The following is an 18,334-nucleotide window of genomic DNA, read 5'->3' on the forward strand; positions in this document are numbered from 1 at the left end:
GGGGACTGGCTTTCAGATATGATTTTGATTTGCTGCTCTCAATCCTTCCTTTCAGGTTTACTGAATACCAAACTCTAAAGCAATTCTAAAAGTCAGATATAAATTATGTGGCTCAAAATTGCTCAGCCAATGTGACAGAACTGAATTTAAAGCAGTGGTCTCCAATTGCCAAATCCAGTGCCTACAAAGACTGTTATTTCAACAGACTTAAGAACATAAAACTCAAGAAAAACTACTGGGTTTCTTACATATTGCATTTTTTTCTATATCCTATATTATTCTAGTCTTTTGTGTCCCTGCAGCTAGAGCATCTTAAACCCACTCTGCTTACCACTTCTGCCACTGTACCACCCTATTAACTACCCTTTATGTCACACTGCCTGCTGGGTTAACTCCAGCTGAAATTGAGAGTAAGTACTCCCTATACATCCTTACCCTGGAAGATACTGCTTCTTTCAAGGTTTGCGGCCTTGAAAGCTTATCCAATTTTTCCCAGCCACTCCAGTTAGAAAAGACATGCCCACCTCCCTTGAGATCTGCCCTTATTTATGTTATTAAATCTACAGCACTACATCAATTCTGCTGCTACAAGATTAAATATAACCATCCAGATCAAGAGCCCTTGCAGGAGCTCGACTGCTAGGTTACTGCAGCATTAAAGAAGGACTGCACGGCTACAGATTTTCTACACTTTTCTGCATTCATTATCTAATTCCTAGAATAAAGGCAGCAGCCAACATGCCTCCCCATTTTGGTATTTCTCGGTTGTCAGAAAAAAAAACCTTTAGGGCACAAACATAATTTCATGACTTATAATGATATTTTGACTTAAAGCTTTGCCAGGGCTACTCTCACCTTCACTATGAGCTCCAGCAGGCCCTAGCCAGCTCTGGGAATCCAGACATTGAGAAGTAACTTTCAAATTTGTCCCCAAACGCAGCCTTGTCAAGTGGCCCTGATTCTTGCTTTGTGAACAAAACTACCCTGACTTATTGTCTGGGTGAGGTTTTTCTTACATTGGAAGAGAAGAGGAGAAGGAATTAACTGAAAAGAAGTTTAAACAATTAAATAAATTTACCTGTATCGATGTTTATAACCTATGGATCCAAACTTGCTGAATTTTCTTGACAGCGAGCTTGATTCATTCTCTGGCACTCTATGCAGTTCAAAAAAAAAATAAAACAGAGTGAGTTGTACAAGTAGGTTTCAGCCCTCGTTCCCAAGAAAAGGAAAGAGAAATACAAACTCTAAATTCCAGAGAAGTAATTTTCTGCTTGTTCCTCTTCATCCCCACCTCCAGACAGACTTTTGTGGGGTTGATAGCTCCACAAAGCAACATGTTTATGCCCTCCTCTTTTGATTATGTATCTATTTATTTCAGGGTCTAGTGTAAAGCCTTTTGCTTCATATTTCATAGGAGCAGGCAAAACCATCATGCCACAGTAATGAGACTGTGGCAGGAATTCTGAGCTCACACATTCACAGCATTGCTAAAGCCAACACCAAGCATCCCTTCCTAGCCGCAGGCCCTTGCGCACTTCTGCTAGTGTTTTTGCAACAGTAGAAGAAAGCATTTTGAGATCTGTAATACCAGAAACATTTTATACTCTTTGGTAAGTCAGCAAAACATTATAGAATTTAAGGGAGCTCTTCTCTCAAAAACCAAAAATTCTGTGCACTGTAAAAGAATCCTAATCAAAAATCACAGGAAATAGTTCTATGTGAAAACAAAAAGCTGCAAGTCAATGCTGCTACAGAGAATTTAGTGCTTAAATATGTACACATGTGTATAACAGCTTAAATTCTGCTTTATATATATGTGGATACTTCAGTTAAAACCTACTTTGTGCAACTTGAAATACTGTATCAAAAAAAAAAATCTAAGACAAAATAAACCATTGAATTACCTGAAGATTTCTAAATGTTTGTTTTATATCATCAAAAGAAAACAGAAGGCATCAGCTTTTAAGAACATTTTATAATCAGGACGCAAAATGTTTTGCCAGGCTGGAAGCATGATAGGTTCTTATTCAACATTGGCTTTCTCCTTTTGGTTGAAAAGCCGCAACTACAGCATCACTCACCTGAAAAACGTATGATGTTCTACACAGCATTTCCAGAGATGTTTGCAGGTGATCTTATCACGTGCTTCAAAAAAGAAGGAAGTTTCATTGCACTGAAGACAAAAGGAAACAAATCAATATTGATATGAGGGATTTTGCCAGTGAAAAAAGAACACAAGAACTTGCCATCTCATATAAATGCACATAAGAAAAGACATAAATATGAATAAATCAGGTTATATAATTCTCTACAATTGTTCATTTAAAATAGTTCTTCTTTTTGGTTTCTCATTGGCTGAAAGTAATTATTTAAGGAATTGATTCCTTAGATATAAAAAACAGAACAGCAAGATGATTATTGAAACAGTTCTGTTCCTTGATTCTGGTTTATAGATGTCAGCTTTCTTCCTAACAAAAAAGCACAAAGGTTTTTCATATAGTTCACTTCAGATCTTTCCTGACTGCACCTCAAATGAAAAATATAATCTTCCTAAAGCTCTGCTTAGCAATATGCACAAGGACAGGAATAAGCTAGGGAGAGAAACTCAAAATTTGTGATAAGTACTATGAAGCAACAACACAGGAAAAATGCACAAGACATGCATGTAGAGGAGAAATGACATAAAACTGGATATCAAAAAGATGAGACAAAGGAAAGATAAAGAAACAAAAATTAGCTAACTTCACTGTGATTCAAAATACTTGCAAAAAGGTCAAAGGTTAAAATCATCAAAACCACTTGCAAAGGCAACAGTTATGTGAAAGAAGATGACAAAAAGGGATATACAAAGCTTAAAATCTATTCACTGGTAGTTTGGCAGTCAGTGCAGTACACATGCAGAAACAATAAACCACAGGGAGAGATGAAAGAGAAGCCATGCATATACAAACTATAAAATGCTTCCAATAGACAAGAAGCAACAGACTCATCACAGTGCTTGTTTCCAATGAGTTCATTGTTTCCAATGAGTCCATTTAGCAATGTTCACATAAAATACACTTCCATGTATCTGTCACTCAGTAAACTCAAGTGCTCCATTTCGTATCTGTTGTTTGCACAACAAATGAGTAGTCCCATTGACTCCACCGTGAATCCTCAGCATGGTACAGTACTGTCAGTAACAGTAACGCAGCCAAGTCCTAAAACCAGTCCTAAAGCGGGGGAACACTTCCTGAAGAAGATTGCCAAAGATAAATATCTATTTACGCGAGAATTTTCAAGAATAACTACACTGCTCATGTCCCTCTGGCAAGTCTGGAGTCTACCCACTGAAAGATCGTACTGCTCTTTTATGTTCAGTGACATTGGAACTAAGAATTTAATGAAGGAATGTCAATGTCAATTATTTTACATACAGCAGAAACATGGTTGAAGATTTAATGATTTAATTTAGACTACAGTTTCTACATCAGACTGTTACCTGGTATGTTTGCATTTAAACCCACACAACTGTAGCCACTTTTAAAGAATAATATCAAATCAGGGCTCTGGTATTGCAAAACCTTATGCAATATGATGATTCATTTTAACTTCTGTCAGGAAAGAACTCTGACTCACATTTAATGTGCAGGATCTTGCTCTTTCTTCATTCTTCACTTCTAACTTCTACTTTCAGGCAAAGAATCTTGTGCTGCACTTGAATTTATTTAATTATACAAATCCAGGAGAAGAGAGTTCATGAGTTCAGGAAGGACAGGGACAGAGGTGTTGTTTTTTTTAAGTGAGTTTTTAAAATAAGGTATTTCTGCCATATCTTACTATTAGCCTGAATGCCACTGAAACTGAGGGAAAGATTCCCATCAAATAAAAGGTTCTACTTGTCTATTTTTCCTTCAAAGTTAGAGTTTTAGGATTTTCCATACGTAAAACAAATGATACGTAACATATCTAAATTAATCAGTGACTAAAAGGGGGAAGGTATAGCTACATCATCACACGACTGAAAGATCTGACCAGCAAACATCAGTGATTCCATCCTCTGTATGCATTATTTTTCAAGGGGAAGAAAGCTAATCTCAGCTGACAAGTAAAAAACTTGATGATGAACTACGTGTTGAAACATCTATATCTAGTATGTGGCAATCATGGGCTGAAGAATCAAAGTAAGAAGCAGCCTAGCCCTACAAACACAAATCATCAAAAAGGTATGTTATGGAATTCAAATTTGGGAAATAAAACAACTGGTTAAAAAAAATTAAGGGAGGGTCCAAAAAGCTTTCTGATAACACACTCTGGTTATCAGGAATTTGAAGGAAAAGCACACATCTGAAAACTAAATACTGCTTCATAATGGATGCTTATAATAACCCAAACAGCACAGTTATTTTTTCCTAAAAGGAAAGAAAGCCTAGAACATTCACCCCCAACATTTTTCTCAGCTTGAACTACAGTAATTTCTTTACAGGTAATGAGAGCTAGTTTAGTGGTCTTTTTGTTTTTCTAATATATCTGAAGCAAAAGAAACAAATAGCTACTGTATTTTTACTAGTGATTTGCAGGAGATCACAATTCCAAACTCATACTGCATTGTCTGGGACCTCACACACCACTCCGTGCTACTCACCCTGTGGCTTTCAGAGAGCCCCGTGTGTTAATGATGAGGCATCATAAACCATCACAGCCTACTGCTTCCAGAGCAGCCCTTGCTGTCTGTACACTCTGAAGTCCTCCCCTCTGCTTCGCACTCACTTCGGTGCTTGTCTCATCTTTCAGGGTAGCCATTTGTGCTCACCAGACAAGCAGAAAAACACTTACGTTTGTATGGTGATTTTTTGATCACGTCTGTGACTTGCTGAAGTGGCTGGCTATTGAGCTGTTTGATTACCTTCTCCTAGTCCTGAGAACACAAGAGGCTGAAACACTGCAAGGACATACACTGAACACTCCTCTCCTTTCAAATGCTTTAAAAGCTTGTCCTGCCATCTCTAAAGCATCCTTAGAGCTCATGCTGCCATAGCCTCACCACCATTTTTACTCACGGGAGGAGGGACAGACAGAACAGCACAGGGGATGCCCATAGCTTGACTACACTACATGCTTAAGAAAGGGCTCCCAAATGTGCAGCCAGGGCCCTTTACTGCTTTATGCTGCCTCTCCAGTCAGCTAGAAGACTGGCCTGGCAGCACCTTTGAGAACTCCACGAAGCAGCTGGTAGTTGGTGCAGCACTCCACCACATCCCCCTGCTTACTGAAAGCAAGTTGCTAATGCACTGGGAGGGAGACGAGTCAGGAAGCACGTTGCTCTACCAACATTTGATAGGTTGCCACAAGGCAGTCCACAGATCAAAAACTTGTTGAAAACCCATGAGGCAGAGCAGGCTTTAGCTGCTGCAGCTTAGGATATGTACTGGCCAACACCTATCCAAGCTCAAGAAAAATAAACAAAACAGAAAACACCCCACAACAGGAATTTGCCAGCACACACACCACTCTTCTTGGTGGCACTAAGTATTAATACAGCATTAGGAGGTACCTTGTCCCACTACAGAACATACTGCCTGTGCATATACATGTGATACACATGCATTCACATGTAACAGAAATACTAAAGGTAGCTCTGAAGTTACTGCTTCAAAACATTATTGTTTAATATTTGTGCCAGGTCTGGCACACACCTGGATACTATCAATTGTTAACTCCAATGGGAAATATTCTGTCTTTATATATTTACATAATGCATACCAGTCATAGCTTACATAATGGACAATGTATTACCAGTTACATAAGGTCAATCTTTAAGAAAAAAATCAGGAATTAAAATCATTAATGATGTGCCAGTTTGTATGAAGCATATCAAGATCAAAACAAAAGTATCTATGCCTCATTTTATAGCAATTTAAATAAATACTAAGAAGGAACATAGAAAAAACACACTAACACCTTACTGGTAATGAATTTAGGCTTATCCAGGATTTATTTATTTTTATTGTAGTTCTCCTTCAAAATTGTTCATTACTGAAAATTTTACTATCAAGATAAGCCATTCTTACAATTTTTGACTCAAAAATGGTTTAATAAAGGAAAAAAAATCCAGTCAACTAAAAAATACCAGCCCTATATTAACATCACTGGACTTGCTCACCTCCAGCCTCCATGACCACTTTGGCATCAGTGGGTACAAATGATACAAAAGTCATTTGTAATTCTTAAGCCATAGCAAAGTTCAGATTTCTGTTTTTGTATCCAATGGAAAAATATGCTAAACTGGACTTCAGAAAAGGAAGAACATCTCTTCATCCCTTGTTAAATCTTCTCAAGAAACAGGAAGAGGAGTAAATCAAATTAAAGTTCCTGCTTAGAATTTGTAACTCAAGGTGGAATATAGTGTGTGATAGTCAAGAAAGGGTCTAACTGGACCACCTTATTAATGCAATTATTTTTCAGACTTCTAACATTTATGAAAAGCAGGTAAGGAAGGAAGGAAGGAAGGCAGGAAGAAAGGAAGGAAGGAATGAAGGAAAAAATATACTTCCAGTGTTTTCCAAGACAATTTAAAAGAACACAAAAATCTTGTATTTAAAAAAGTTTCAGCCACCAGAATGTGGACTATTATGTGCTTTGGAATTGCCCTGAAATTCTTCTAGTATTCATCAGTGATTCATATTGCTCATGAAAACACTCTTTACCTACTGCACCTTATGAATTCAGCTGAGCCTCTTCATTTGACTAAGAAAGATTACAGAGGAAAACATGTCCTTGAAAATGTGTAAATCATTTTAATTGCACTGTTTGTGGGCTTGTTCTGACTTGAAGTAAACCAAATTTCAAAATCCCTCAAAACAAAAATTTCAGACTGCCAAAAGACCCTTCTCTTCAAACAAGAAATAATGAAAACAAGTCTTTTGCACATTCAACACTTTCTGGTTTGGTGAAGGAGAAACATGAAAAGTTGCAGTGACAGAAACTTTGCATAAATTCTGGGAAGGGATGAAATCATTCACTTACATGTTCAGACACAGTGCAACCAAAGTAAAAGGTGCTGTTACAGAAAACAGTATGGGGTTGCAGGGAGCCCTACAGAAGTACTTGGTACCTACAGGCAAAAAAGCTGCATGTCTCTAACTCCTGCACATTATTACATCTAAGTTCCCAGCCTATAAAATCAAACCATGTTCTTCTCTATTTTGTTCACTTGCTTAGCTGAGAGAAACCTGAAAAGAAAGCTGTGTTCCTCACACAGAGGAAGAACAGAGAATGAGCTGCATTCCCTCCAACCACTCATCTTTAGGCAGCACATCCTTTGGGATCAGGCCCTGTTTTATTGCAGCAAGGGCCTTCCGCAGCCACCTGTATTGCTGGATCATTTCTAGCAAGGCTGCTCAACAGGCATGTATGCTACCAGGAATTATGCACAAGTATCAGATTTATGTCTTGATTTTCTTAAGGGAACCTGCATGAAAATACCCTTTCATCACCTTCAAAAATTCTCTGCAACTGTTTGCTGTGTTCAGAGAATCCTCCTGTGCCACCCACACCAGAGACAAGGTTCCTCGTTTCATGCTGTTACTTCATGGGTTCACAGAAAGCCCTCGTGGTTCTGTCTCAGAATTCAAAGCACGTGTCCAGTCAGGGGACAATGAAATATTGATTCAATGATTAACATTACTGAAAAAGAGTTTCTTTCACCTGTTCCAGGTCTCAACATCTCACATGTCAGGATAAGTCACTGACGGGCAAATACTCAGGGCAGTATTATGTTTACGAAGGGTGAACAGCAAGAGTCTTAAGGAGAAAAAATATAATACAGGCAAAGCAGTGAAAGATAAAATCAAAATATCAATAGCCATGCTTGCACACAATAGCAACAGGTATGTAGGAAAAACACACAGAATAAACAAGTTAAATACACAGGAAATCAGGAAATGTCCTTATAGAAGATATCTGCAAAATTACAAGAGCCTACCCTACAAAACAGGAAAGGTAAAGCACCTCATTTTATTGTAAGAGAGTAAGTATAAATATCTCATGCTCATTAAATCATCAAGTTTATGAAAAGCGAAACAAAGCAAACAGAGTAAGCTCAGCAGCAGCAGCCATAAATAATTTATTTTGACACAGGCACCCCACAGATATATTTCTAAGACAGCTCACGGACATGGAGCTGTACATTTAGACTGACATTTCTAAACCTGTCAAGGAGATCAGGATGTTCACTTCCACTCATTTAATGGGACTTGCTCCAAGTCTTCTGGTAGGTTTGAAAAAAAACTCAGACAAATATGAAGAAAAGAATATCAAAGACGATATTCTCAGAAGATATCTCAAAGACGATACTCTCAGAAAGAATATCAAAGATGTTCCCATAAGAAACCCCATTCAGGGGAAGAACAACACTTCACAGGCACTAAAAGCACGAAAGACTTCCTCTTGATGAACACATGCATGTACCCCAGAAAGGTGCCTGTCAATGTAAAAGTAGCTAGTGTGTGGAAACATGAGTGACAATCCATCCTTCACAGAGTTTTCACCATGATATGGAAAATGCAAATCACACAAAGCACTCTGAAATAATAATAAGCTGTTCTTACTGTGTGATGTTAACTCCTTTGCTATATGTCATAAAGATCCAACTAAAATGTGGGAAAGTCTCCATTATTTCACCTCTCCCTAATATTTTCTGGCATGCTTTCCAACTAGTTTAGTAGACAGCATGCTTCCACCTATTTCCTATGGAGAGTGTTCCTCACAAATGCCATTGCCTCTGAAGCTTTTCACTGATGTTTGGATTGTTTTTTCTTTATGCAATTGTGCTCCTTGTCTCATACTTGTTAATAACTCATCCCTCCGAACATTTCTCCCTTCAAATTTTCTTAGACTCATATCCATTTCAGTCTGTACTCGAAAAGATTTATGTACTTAAAATTTCAAAACACATCCTTTTAAGTCCACTGTGTTTACTTCATCAAACGGTAAAAGGAAAAAAAAAAAAAAAAAAAAGGTTATCTTTCCAGGACAGGGAGACAAGAGTAGAAACAGCTCTCCAAATCTTTCTTTTGACCACTTCTGGCGCCCTTTACCTCCTTCAAAGTCTGGCAATATCTTCCTAGTAAATGAATTGCCTAGAAATGACTTACACATTCCAGACTTGGTACGCCACAACTGTAACAAGTGAAGTATTAATGCCCTGTGCTGTGCAGTGATATCCCAGGATGCAGAACAAAGAAAAGTGGCATATTTACCCTCCTATCATATAATACAAACTCAAGTCCCATGGGGAAAAACAAAGCGATAGCATTTATTTCAAAATATGAAGGAATAAAAGGCATTTGTGAATAAAGTTTCAGGGAGTATTGGAACTTGTAGTCATATAAGTAATCTGATCCTTTTTTCCTCCTTAGGGTGCAGAACACCAAAAATAGTTACCATTGGCTTTAATCCAGAGATTAAGACTACTGTTTACTTGTTCTAATCAATAATTTCTTTCTAAGTACCACCACCAGAATGTTTACCAAAAAGGAGAGTAAGGTATTTCTGGGCCATTTTGGCATTTCCTTTACTAGCTAGAGTATGAAGCACTGTAGAAACACTTCAAATGAGTGTTAGCTGCAATGTAGATTATAATGATGGGACACACCCTTGTATTTACTGTTCTCTTAAACAGTTTCCTAAAAGTACCTGTCGAGACTTGAAATTACCAAGTGCTGTCAAAGTGTTTGTCTTAAAATCACAACAGCAAGTACTCACGAGCCATCAATATCCACAAACTAAACTTATGCACATTTCCCAAAGGTCCCATTTTTTTTGTTCACCACATTAAAACTTTGCAATTCCACATGTTAAAAAAAAAAGAAAAAAAAGTATACATATGTGCCAAACAGAAAGTACAGCATCACTACACAGCAATCCACACAAAGTCAAACTAGGACCTGTTTGCACATGAACAGGCATTCACCCTGCAAGTGAAACACTGAGAAAAGTTTTCCCAACCTTCCCCCAGCCTTCAAACAGCTCTCTGATTTCAACAAATGCATCATCAGAAATAGACTACTCATGGATCACTACACCAAGCCACTTAGGAGTAACAAAAGCAAAACTTGCCAGTACGTTTGCACAAGCACAAAATACGTTATTCATAACAGAACCAGCACAACCAGTCATCAGTATGCTCACATTTCCCAGCATGTACTGAAGGCATCAAATGGCCTCACAGAAAATCATGGATGAGACTAACAACCACTACAAAGATGAATGAACATGCATAGACAATAAGTAGAATACTATACTTCTTACAAAACTATTCTGTCTATAAACTTTCAATCCTGATTTTCCAAGGAAGCCTACAAAGTATTTTCCAATAAAAATAAAAATTAGCAGATTAAACTTACAACTGAACCAGATACCAAAAATCACAGATTGATTGCAATTATTTGCTTTATTTCACTTTCTAAATTTCGGTACATCCTGAACACTTTCTCCTCCTCACCCCCCATGCTGCATAAATGATAAATATCCTCCTTCTTTTTCCACTGAATCAATCTAAAAACATCTTCTCTTGCTATCACTCAGCTATCCTTGCTTCACTGGCACTAGCAATTTTTTTCCCTTAAATGGTGTAACAGCACAATCACAATAAACTCTAAGAAATGTGTTTCAAGCTACATTGTGTAGCTGCTTCTGTCCTCAAGCCACAAAATTACTTTTGCCTTAAAGCTTCCTGCATTTCCCTTGCTCCAGGTTTCAATCGATTATACCTTTCCCCACAGATTCTGCCTTGTTTAAAAGTATTATGTAACACCATAAACAAGGCATTGCAGAAGTAGTCTACTCTAATTTATAAAGCACATTAGAGAATCATAAAGATTTATTATAAAATTCCTACTTCAGAAAGTTCTCTCCCCTTGCCTGCAAAACATGGGCAGAAAAACCTTCTTCCTGCTCTTTCTTTAACAAAAATGAAAGCACCATCAAGAACATATTACACTTAAGTATAATTTTCTGGCAGTAATTATCAATACATTAATTTAACTTAGATGTTTTCTTTCAGTAATTCCATAAAATTAAACACTGATGGATACAAAAAAAATAGTGATTAATTAGATTTGAAATCACTTTTAATTTTTTTTCTTCTTACAGGCTTAAGTAAAAACTTACATCTTTTCCCAGGACTCTGAGTTCAAACTGTGTTTCCTTGAAATGAACTTTTGTAATTCTAGGCCTGTAATAGTGGGGAAAAAAAAAAAAAAAAAGACAGACAGAACTTAGTGAGACTAATTTCATAAATAATAAAACATGAAGCTGCATATATTTACATAAAGGACAAAAAAGGATTCACAGGTCAGATTATTTTTTCAGGTATGTACCAAATACCAGTAGAAAATTAGCAGTACTGAAAGATTTCAGCATGAGTATTGTAAATGTGAAATATTTTTTTCAATACTTGCATTATAAAAGAATTTTAAAAATGTAAAATACATACAAGGACTAGGAATTCCAACCATATACTTTTTAATAAAACAATTACACTTTCAAACATATAACACAAATCATACATCTCTGTACAACATCATTGTACAGATATAGCATAGACTGCAGTTAAACTATACCTACCAGAAATATTTTCCTACTTGTTTTTTATTCTTGTAGACAACAACTCCTATGGGTGTTAATCCTAAAAAATATTCAGATTTGTTTTCACCCTATAAAATAAAAACATATGCCACTCAGTTATTTGCATTTGTACTTGGTATCAGTGTAGCTGTGAGGTCTGGTGGAGGATGCCAGCATGGTGACTAGCTTGAACACACTGGTTTACACTCCCTGCAAACAGGAAAGTAGGACTTCATCTACCAAGAATAACTCCTGTACAAAAACTTTTATGCGCAGATGCAAAGAGGCAAAAAAGAGCAGTGGTGAGAGACTGTCACTTTCCACATCCTATGGTGGAACGCAAACAGCAAACAGGTAACTGTCATGTTGAGCTTCACACTTAGGCCTGTACTGCAGGGTGTTACGGCAGGTCTTTATCCCATGGTGCAAAGGGGAGGCAGGAACAGGACCAGCAAGAAAGTCTTTCCTACAACCTAACTACTACATTTTAACCCTTCTGCCTTTATGAATAGTCATCGCTACCATGGCAATACCTTATGACACAGAAGGTGTTCAAAAGACCAGAAAACTTTTGCATAAGTTTGCAAGAAAGTCATCTGCAAAAACTAGCCCACCTGCCTGCTTGAGGGAACAATGAAGAGTACTGCAAGCACTAAACCTGCAGAGCACAAAGCACAAAAAATACCAGCTGTGAGACTGAGTGACCGCAGAAAGTGCCCTTCTGTATGTGAGAAAGCTCAAGCACACCTCCACGAGCTCTGCTTCTGATCCTCAGTGAACTACCTACAAAGGACATGTTTGCTTTTAATGTGACCAGCCAAGAAGAAGACCCATGGTTCTTTACGCACACTGCTCCACTCTTGAATGGGGGCTTTTGTTGCTACTGTAATATAAATAGAAAGAAATACTCAGGGGTCAGCCTTGGGCATGAACGATGCACCCCTCGTTACCCAGGCAGGAATCCCTTTGCACAGCATAAGCAAACTAAGGAGATAAAAAAATCTAGACTCTGCTAATTTAACAAGGTTTTGTTGGGTCATGTCAAAGCCTGTTCCAGTAACTCCCCCAGCTTCCTATGGGTGGGAGGGCACAGAGCACTGGATATGAATATGATCAAGCCACAGGGTGAATTAAAAATACTTAATATTGTGGGCCACACAATTTTCAGCAGGAAATACATACTTAATCTTCTGGTATTATCTTGATTTCTTTATTTTCTTTCAAGTAATTTTACAGTGTTCTGACATCTGACTCAGTGAACTGTCTACTTTACAACTCCTCATTTGAAGTTCTGATTTTCTTTTATTCAAAAAAACCTGCCACAAGCACAATTATTCAAACAAGATAGGATGATGTTTCCACCAGGAGCACATAGCCTCCAGGTGATGACTTGGATCCGATCCCAACACACATGTTGTTTTACAAAAGAAGCGGAGGCATTTGCTGAGGCAATATAGACAACCTGCAGTGCTGCATGATACAGCAGAGGAAAAGCTGGAAACAAGCTCCATGTCTTTAGCAACACCTTCACAATCAGCATCAAAACAGGCCAGACATGCTGCTAATGCTACCCCCACATTATTTTCTGAAATAGTTTTGAAAAGTTATCAGCACTCACTTACTGTTATTTACACAAGAATAATGCGAAAATTCTTGTGTCAAAGACAAAAGTTATAACCCTCTCTCACCTCTTCTGACACTTGCACTGATTATTTATTATTTATATGAATTGTTTTTTTCCCAGAGTAGAGAAGATTGGCTTTTGTAGGTGTAAAACAAGCACAACCTTTCATCTGAAAACCATTAAGCTGCTGCACATATGAATGCCCTAATCTATTCAGTCTGTAAACAAGTCTTTCTTTGCCTTCCTTAATTAAGTACATTATTTTCTTTCACGTTATTCTGTGGTGACTAAACTGGATAAACACTCTCCCCCACAATAGTACATGAGATTTTTTGCGTTGTTATCAAGTTTAAAATAGTTAAACAATACTTACATAAACAGGATGGAGGTCCACTCCATACATTTCCAGGGATTTGGCTACCCCTAAGTAGTTTGCTTCTGCCTCAGCAGGAACTTGACCCCTGTAAAGAAAATTCTGCATAAGAACATTGCACTACCAGTCAACATATTAAAATAAGTCATATTAATAAATTCAGTTTGCTGGATGGGTATGCAACCCTTCCTACTGGTCATTGGTACTGTCACTCTGCTTATGTACCGCAAGCTCTAAGGAAGACTGGACAGTAGGCACAAACTTTTACTAAATTCTCTGCTATAAAATCCTGTAACAGATGCATGCTATCAAATACACAATATATACGTACTGCAGTGGCTAATCTTTTCCCTGTTGTCACAAACACGCTTCAAACATTCTGTTTTTGGGTTTCAATATGCAAAATAACTCTTTCAAATAACTGCATGTTTATTAATAAAGCAGGAGTGGAGTGACTGACTGGGGGACTATCTCTCCTCAGCTGTGCCAAAGCTACAAAGGATTTCTGAAAGCAGGATTCATGACTTCAGATAAAATATTCTTTTCTTTGTAAAATCTTGTCTACAGGAAGTCACACCAACTGGTAATACCCAAGTCTGCTACTGTGAAAACAAAGTTTGGGGTCTGTCACAAGAGATTAGCAGTTTCAAAGATCCAGCTCGCCTTCCCATCTGCAAATATCAATTCATCATTCAAAAACTAATGTCAGCTGAATGCTGGTAAGAAACAATAGGGGAAATCTGGTGGAAGGAAAAAAAAAAAAAAAAAAGACTGGGCTATTAGGAACATATTTGACACCACCAAAGAAGGATTTATTTTCAAAAAGAACAAGACTAAATACATTCAATGTCTCCAAAAGTAAGCATATCCTCAGAATTTAATTTGTTCTTCCCTTAATAACTGCCATTGACACATAAGCAAGACCCCTCTATAGCAAACCTTCAATTACTGAAGCTGCATTTTCATCCTCACTCCTTTTTAATGTTTCTGTGAAAGCTACTGGATGGTTATTGAGTAAGTACAGTGTATCTTGTGCATACATCAATGTCAACTCAAAAAGAAGCACCTCCTGCTTAACCCCGTGATTGCTCTCTTAGGGTAATATTTCACTGTATTCACTATGTTTCAAATTCAGAATGTGAAGCAAAGCTCAAAGTTTTGTTATGAGACCTGGAAAAATCCAGCCATATACACATCCTCATCTCATGTCCCCATTCTCTTCTGCCTACCAGGTACTTTTCAGGTTTTCCCAACTTTGTTTTACACCTGACAAGGTAAAATAATAATAAATAAATAAAAATAAATACAGAAGAAAAATAAACAGCAATGTGGAAGACATGAAATGGCAGTGCTAGCATTAATATAATAGTATAGGTACTTAAAAATGTCTTCTTTGCACCTGGAAACAGACTGCTTCACCTCATCTCACCTACACAGTAGCACTGGTACTGGTTCAAATGCTAGTCCTCATTTCCAAGAAGGCCTGGAAACAGGGAAACAGCAGACCTTTTTTCCTGATTTGGTTGGGATAGAGTTAATTTTCTTCATAATAGCTCATAGGATGCTGTGTTTTAGATTTTTGATTAAAATAGAGGTGATAACACATGGATGTTTCAGTTTTTGCAGAGCAGTACTCACATAGAGCCAAGGACGTTTTCAGCTTTTGGAGCTGCCCTGCCAGGGAGGAGGCTGGGGGTGCACCAGGAGCTGGGAGGGGACACAGCCAGGACAGCTGGCCCAGGCTGGCCAAAGGGATGTCCCATACTGTGTGGCATCATGCACAGCCATAATACTGAGGGGAGTTGGCCAGGGGGCAGCTGTTGCTCAAGGACCAATTGGACATCAGCCAGCTGGTGGAGAACAATTGTGTTGTGCATCACTTTTGTTGGGGCCTTTTTTCTTTTATTTTATTCTTCTCCTTTCTCATTAAACTGTCTTTATCTCAACCTGTGAGTTTTTTAACTTTTGTTCTGATTCACTCCCCCCAACTGGGAAGGGGAGGGAGGGTGGACAGAGTAGAGGGAGCAATGAGTGAGAGCTTGTGTGGTGCTTAGCTGCCTGCCAGGGTTAATCCACAACAACCTGAAGCTTGCAACAGAAATCCCATCCTTCAAGAGCTGGACTTCTCATCTATGGCTCATCTCTGTATTCAGAATACACTCGCTATTCAGCATGTCAGCATTGTCAAATCTGGCATATGTTTTTTATCCACTTCTGCTATAAAAATTTACTCCATAGATTGATTTTTTAAATCTTTCTGGTAGCTCTCTCAAAAATGGAAGCAAAATGTTCACCAAAGCACTATTGTTTTATTGAGTTCCCAGGCAGGTTATCAGTACTGAGCAATGTGAACTACCCCACTGATGAACTGGTGCTAGAATCCAACAGCAATTCAAGTGTCCTGTTAGTGTTTCCTTACCGATTACACTTAGAAAAACATTGATCCTCACCTTTGAAAAGCTAAAATGTTAAATAAATGTGCACGTGTATAATTATTTTCAAAATTATACGTAATTTACAAGGAAGTGTATTTGCAAAGATATTAAAGGAAGTGAAGATATGTGCTGGAGCTTCTAAAAAAAAAAAAAAAGATGGGTACATCCTCCCAAATGCAGATGGAGAAGACACAATGTGGAGGGGAGAAGAGAAGGTCAGGGACTGTAACTGTTCCCACCATTACAAGGCTATCTGTTTCTTTTTTATCACATATGAAAACACAATCCCTCTCCAGCACCACACATCTTCCCCATATACCCCAAAACTAAAACACCCTTTGCAGTTGGTGATGGTAGAGCAGGCAACGTAACAACCATGCAGGTGAAACGCACCACTCCTTCTACTGGATAGAGAGCACCTGAGTGCCACCAACAGCTCTAAACAATGTCAAAAGCTACTCTCAAAACTATCACAAGCATTTTAGCTTCCGTTATGCCCCACCGACAACATTAATTGAAAATACACCAAAAACTGACTTGCCAAGTATCAGTTAGTCCCAGACCTGCTGCACTCTGGAGTAGGCAATGTCAGAGGGCCAACTCTCTTTTGCAGTGGGGGTTCATATCCCTCCTCCGGCACCATGAGAGTCTGCTTCCTCATGCACGAGCCCTTAAGCCACTGCTCGCTCTTCCTGACGTGCATGACATTAGCTCACCTCACCCTGCTATTTGACCTTGGGATTGTCATGTTGGCTTACATGTGGGACAACAATCACAGTAAACAGGTTGCAAAAACTTGATGAAGAAACGTTTCAGAAACTTTACCCTTAATGAATTCCTGAATATCTAGGGTGCCACATAAAAATTGAGGGAGAATCTGCAACCAAAACCAGTTTCTCTGGACATAACTAACAGGAGCAAGGTACATGCAGTGCCACAGCAGTCTTGGAAAAACGTTTCCATGCTGGACTCAAGATAAAGAAGCTCTTTCTAGATCTCTACATCATCAATCCATCCCTAAAATGTCTCTGGTAGACAAGACAACTGGGGATACGTTCTGAGCCCAGTCCAGCTTCAAAATTCATAGCCAAATCACAGGATCATAAGGGTTGAAAAAGACCTCCAAGATCATCTGGTCCAACCATCTCCCTACCACCAATGTCACCCACTAAACCATGTCCCTAAGCACCAGGTCCAACCTTTCCTTAAACACCCCCAGGGATGGTGGCTCCACCACTTCCCTGGGCAACCCGTCCCAGTGCCTGACTGCTCTTTCTGAGAAGAAATGCCTCCTAATTTCTAACCTCAACCTCCCCTGGATCAACTTGAGGCCATTCCCTCTAGCCCAATGGTCTCACTAGCACACAGAAGTCAATGCTGGCAGTGCTGAACCAGCAGTGTGTGTACACCTCAGTTTCACTCTGTTTTCTGATGCTTCTGAATCCCTGAGACCTAACTGTGGCCAGTAACGAAAGAGTATCAGAGAGGTCAATGAAAAACCACACAAAACACTATTTTTAAGGCAGCTCTCACTCTACAACCACAGTTTCCCTAGCTTCTGAATTTCCGTTTCAAGGCTACAAACTTTTGAGGCAAATGGGTTTTGATCTGATTTATTACATTAATGACTACAGAAACTTAAGAGACAGGAATGAAGTGGCCTGATACATAGGAACTTATCCCAACTTTTAGTTCTCAAACACAACCCCTGTGATGTTGAACCAAACAAACTTTCTGTGCCTCAGTTTCCATTTTCTAGAACAGAAAAAAAGAAAAGAAAACAAAAAAAACAGTATTTTTTACTTCACAAAAGACCTATAGTAAGGTTCTCTGTAATGCATCAGTTAATATAGAGCAGACAGGCAACCATACATAAATAATTACTGAACAAGAGACTCTCTTCCTTTAAAAAGAAAACTCAAGTCAATGTGGCGACTGGCACAAACTCCAATTACAACAGAATTTTTCAAAGAAAACAGCTGCGTCTCTGCATAATATATTATGCAGATAATAGCTATTATCATTAAACAAGGCACAAATAACACTAACATGTAAAACTACAGGCAAGGAATTAATTAACCTTTATCCAGATTGTAGCTTTATTATAGCAAGAGAATCAAGAAATCTAGCTCTACATACAAGATGGCTAGTTCTGATTATCTCTACATGATTTTGACAAAGGGTATGATGAACATATTCATAAAATGTTTCTTACTGCTCTTATGTTAATAAATGGTTATATCACAATTGCACCTAACTTGGACTTGTTAGAACAAGCTTCTTTACACTTAC

At 38.3% G+C, this 18,334-nt stretch overlaps 1 protein-coding gene across 2 annotated transcripts in view; it reads right to left on the bottom strand.

The window, feature by feature from the left end:
* The window catches only part of EPB41L4A (erythrocyte membrane protein band 4.1 like 4A), a 137,130-nt gene that overhangs the window by 44,769 nt on the left and 74,027 nt on the right, over window positions 1-18,334 (bottom strand). For both annotated transcript variants that reach the window (XM_035562626.2, XM_050716467.1), the window contains exons 7-11: window positions 13,608-13,695; window positions 11,611-11,699; window positions 11,155-11,218; window positions 2,085-2,176; window positions 1,079-1,156 (exon numbers count right to left, since the gene is read on the bottom strand). In XM_035562626.2, coding sequence (XP_035418519.1) covers window positions 1,079-1,156; window positions 2,085-2,176; window positions 11,155-11,218; window positions 11,611-11,699; window positions 13,608-13,695 — 411 coding nt within the window. The remainder of the gene's footprint in view (window positions 1-1,078; window positions 1,157-2,084; window positions 2,177-11,154; window positions 11,219-11,610; window positions 11,700-13,607; window positions 13,696-18,334) is intronic.

Source organism: Cygnus atratus, chromosome Z (genome assembly GCF_013377495.2).
Source record: "Cygnus atratus isolate AKBS03 ecotype Queensland, Australia chromosome Z, CAtr_DNAZoo_HiC_assembly, whole genome shotgun sequence".
Taxonomy (NCBI): Eukaryota; Metazoa; Chordata; class Aves; order Anseriformes; family Anatidae; genus Cygnus; species Cygnus atratus.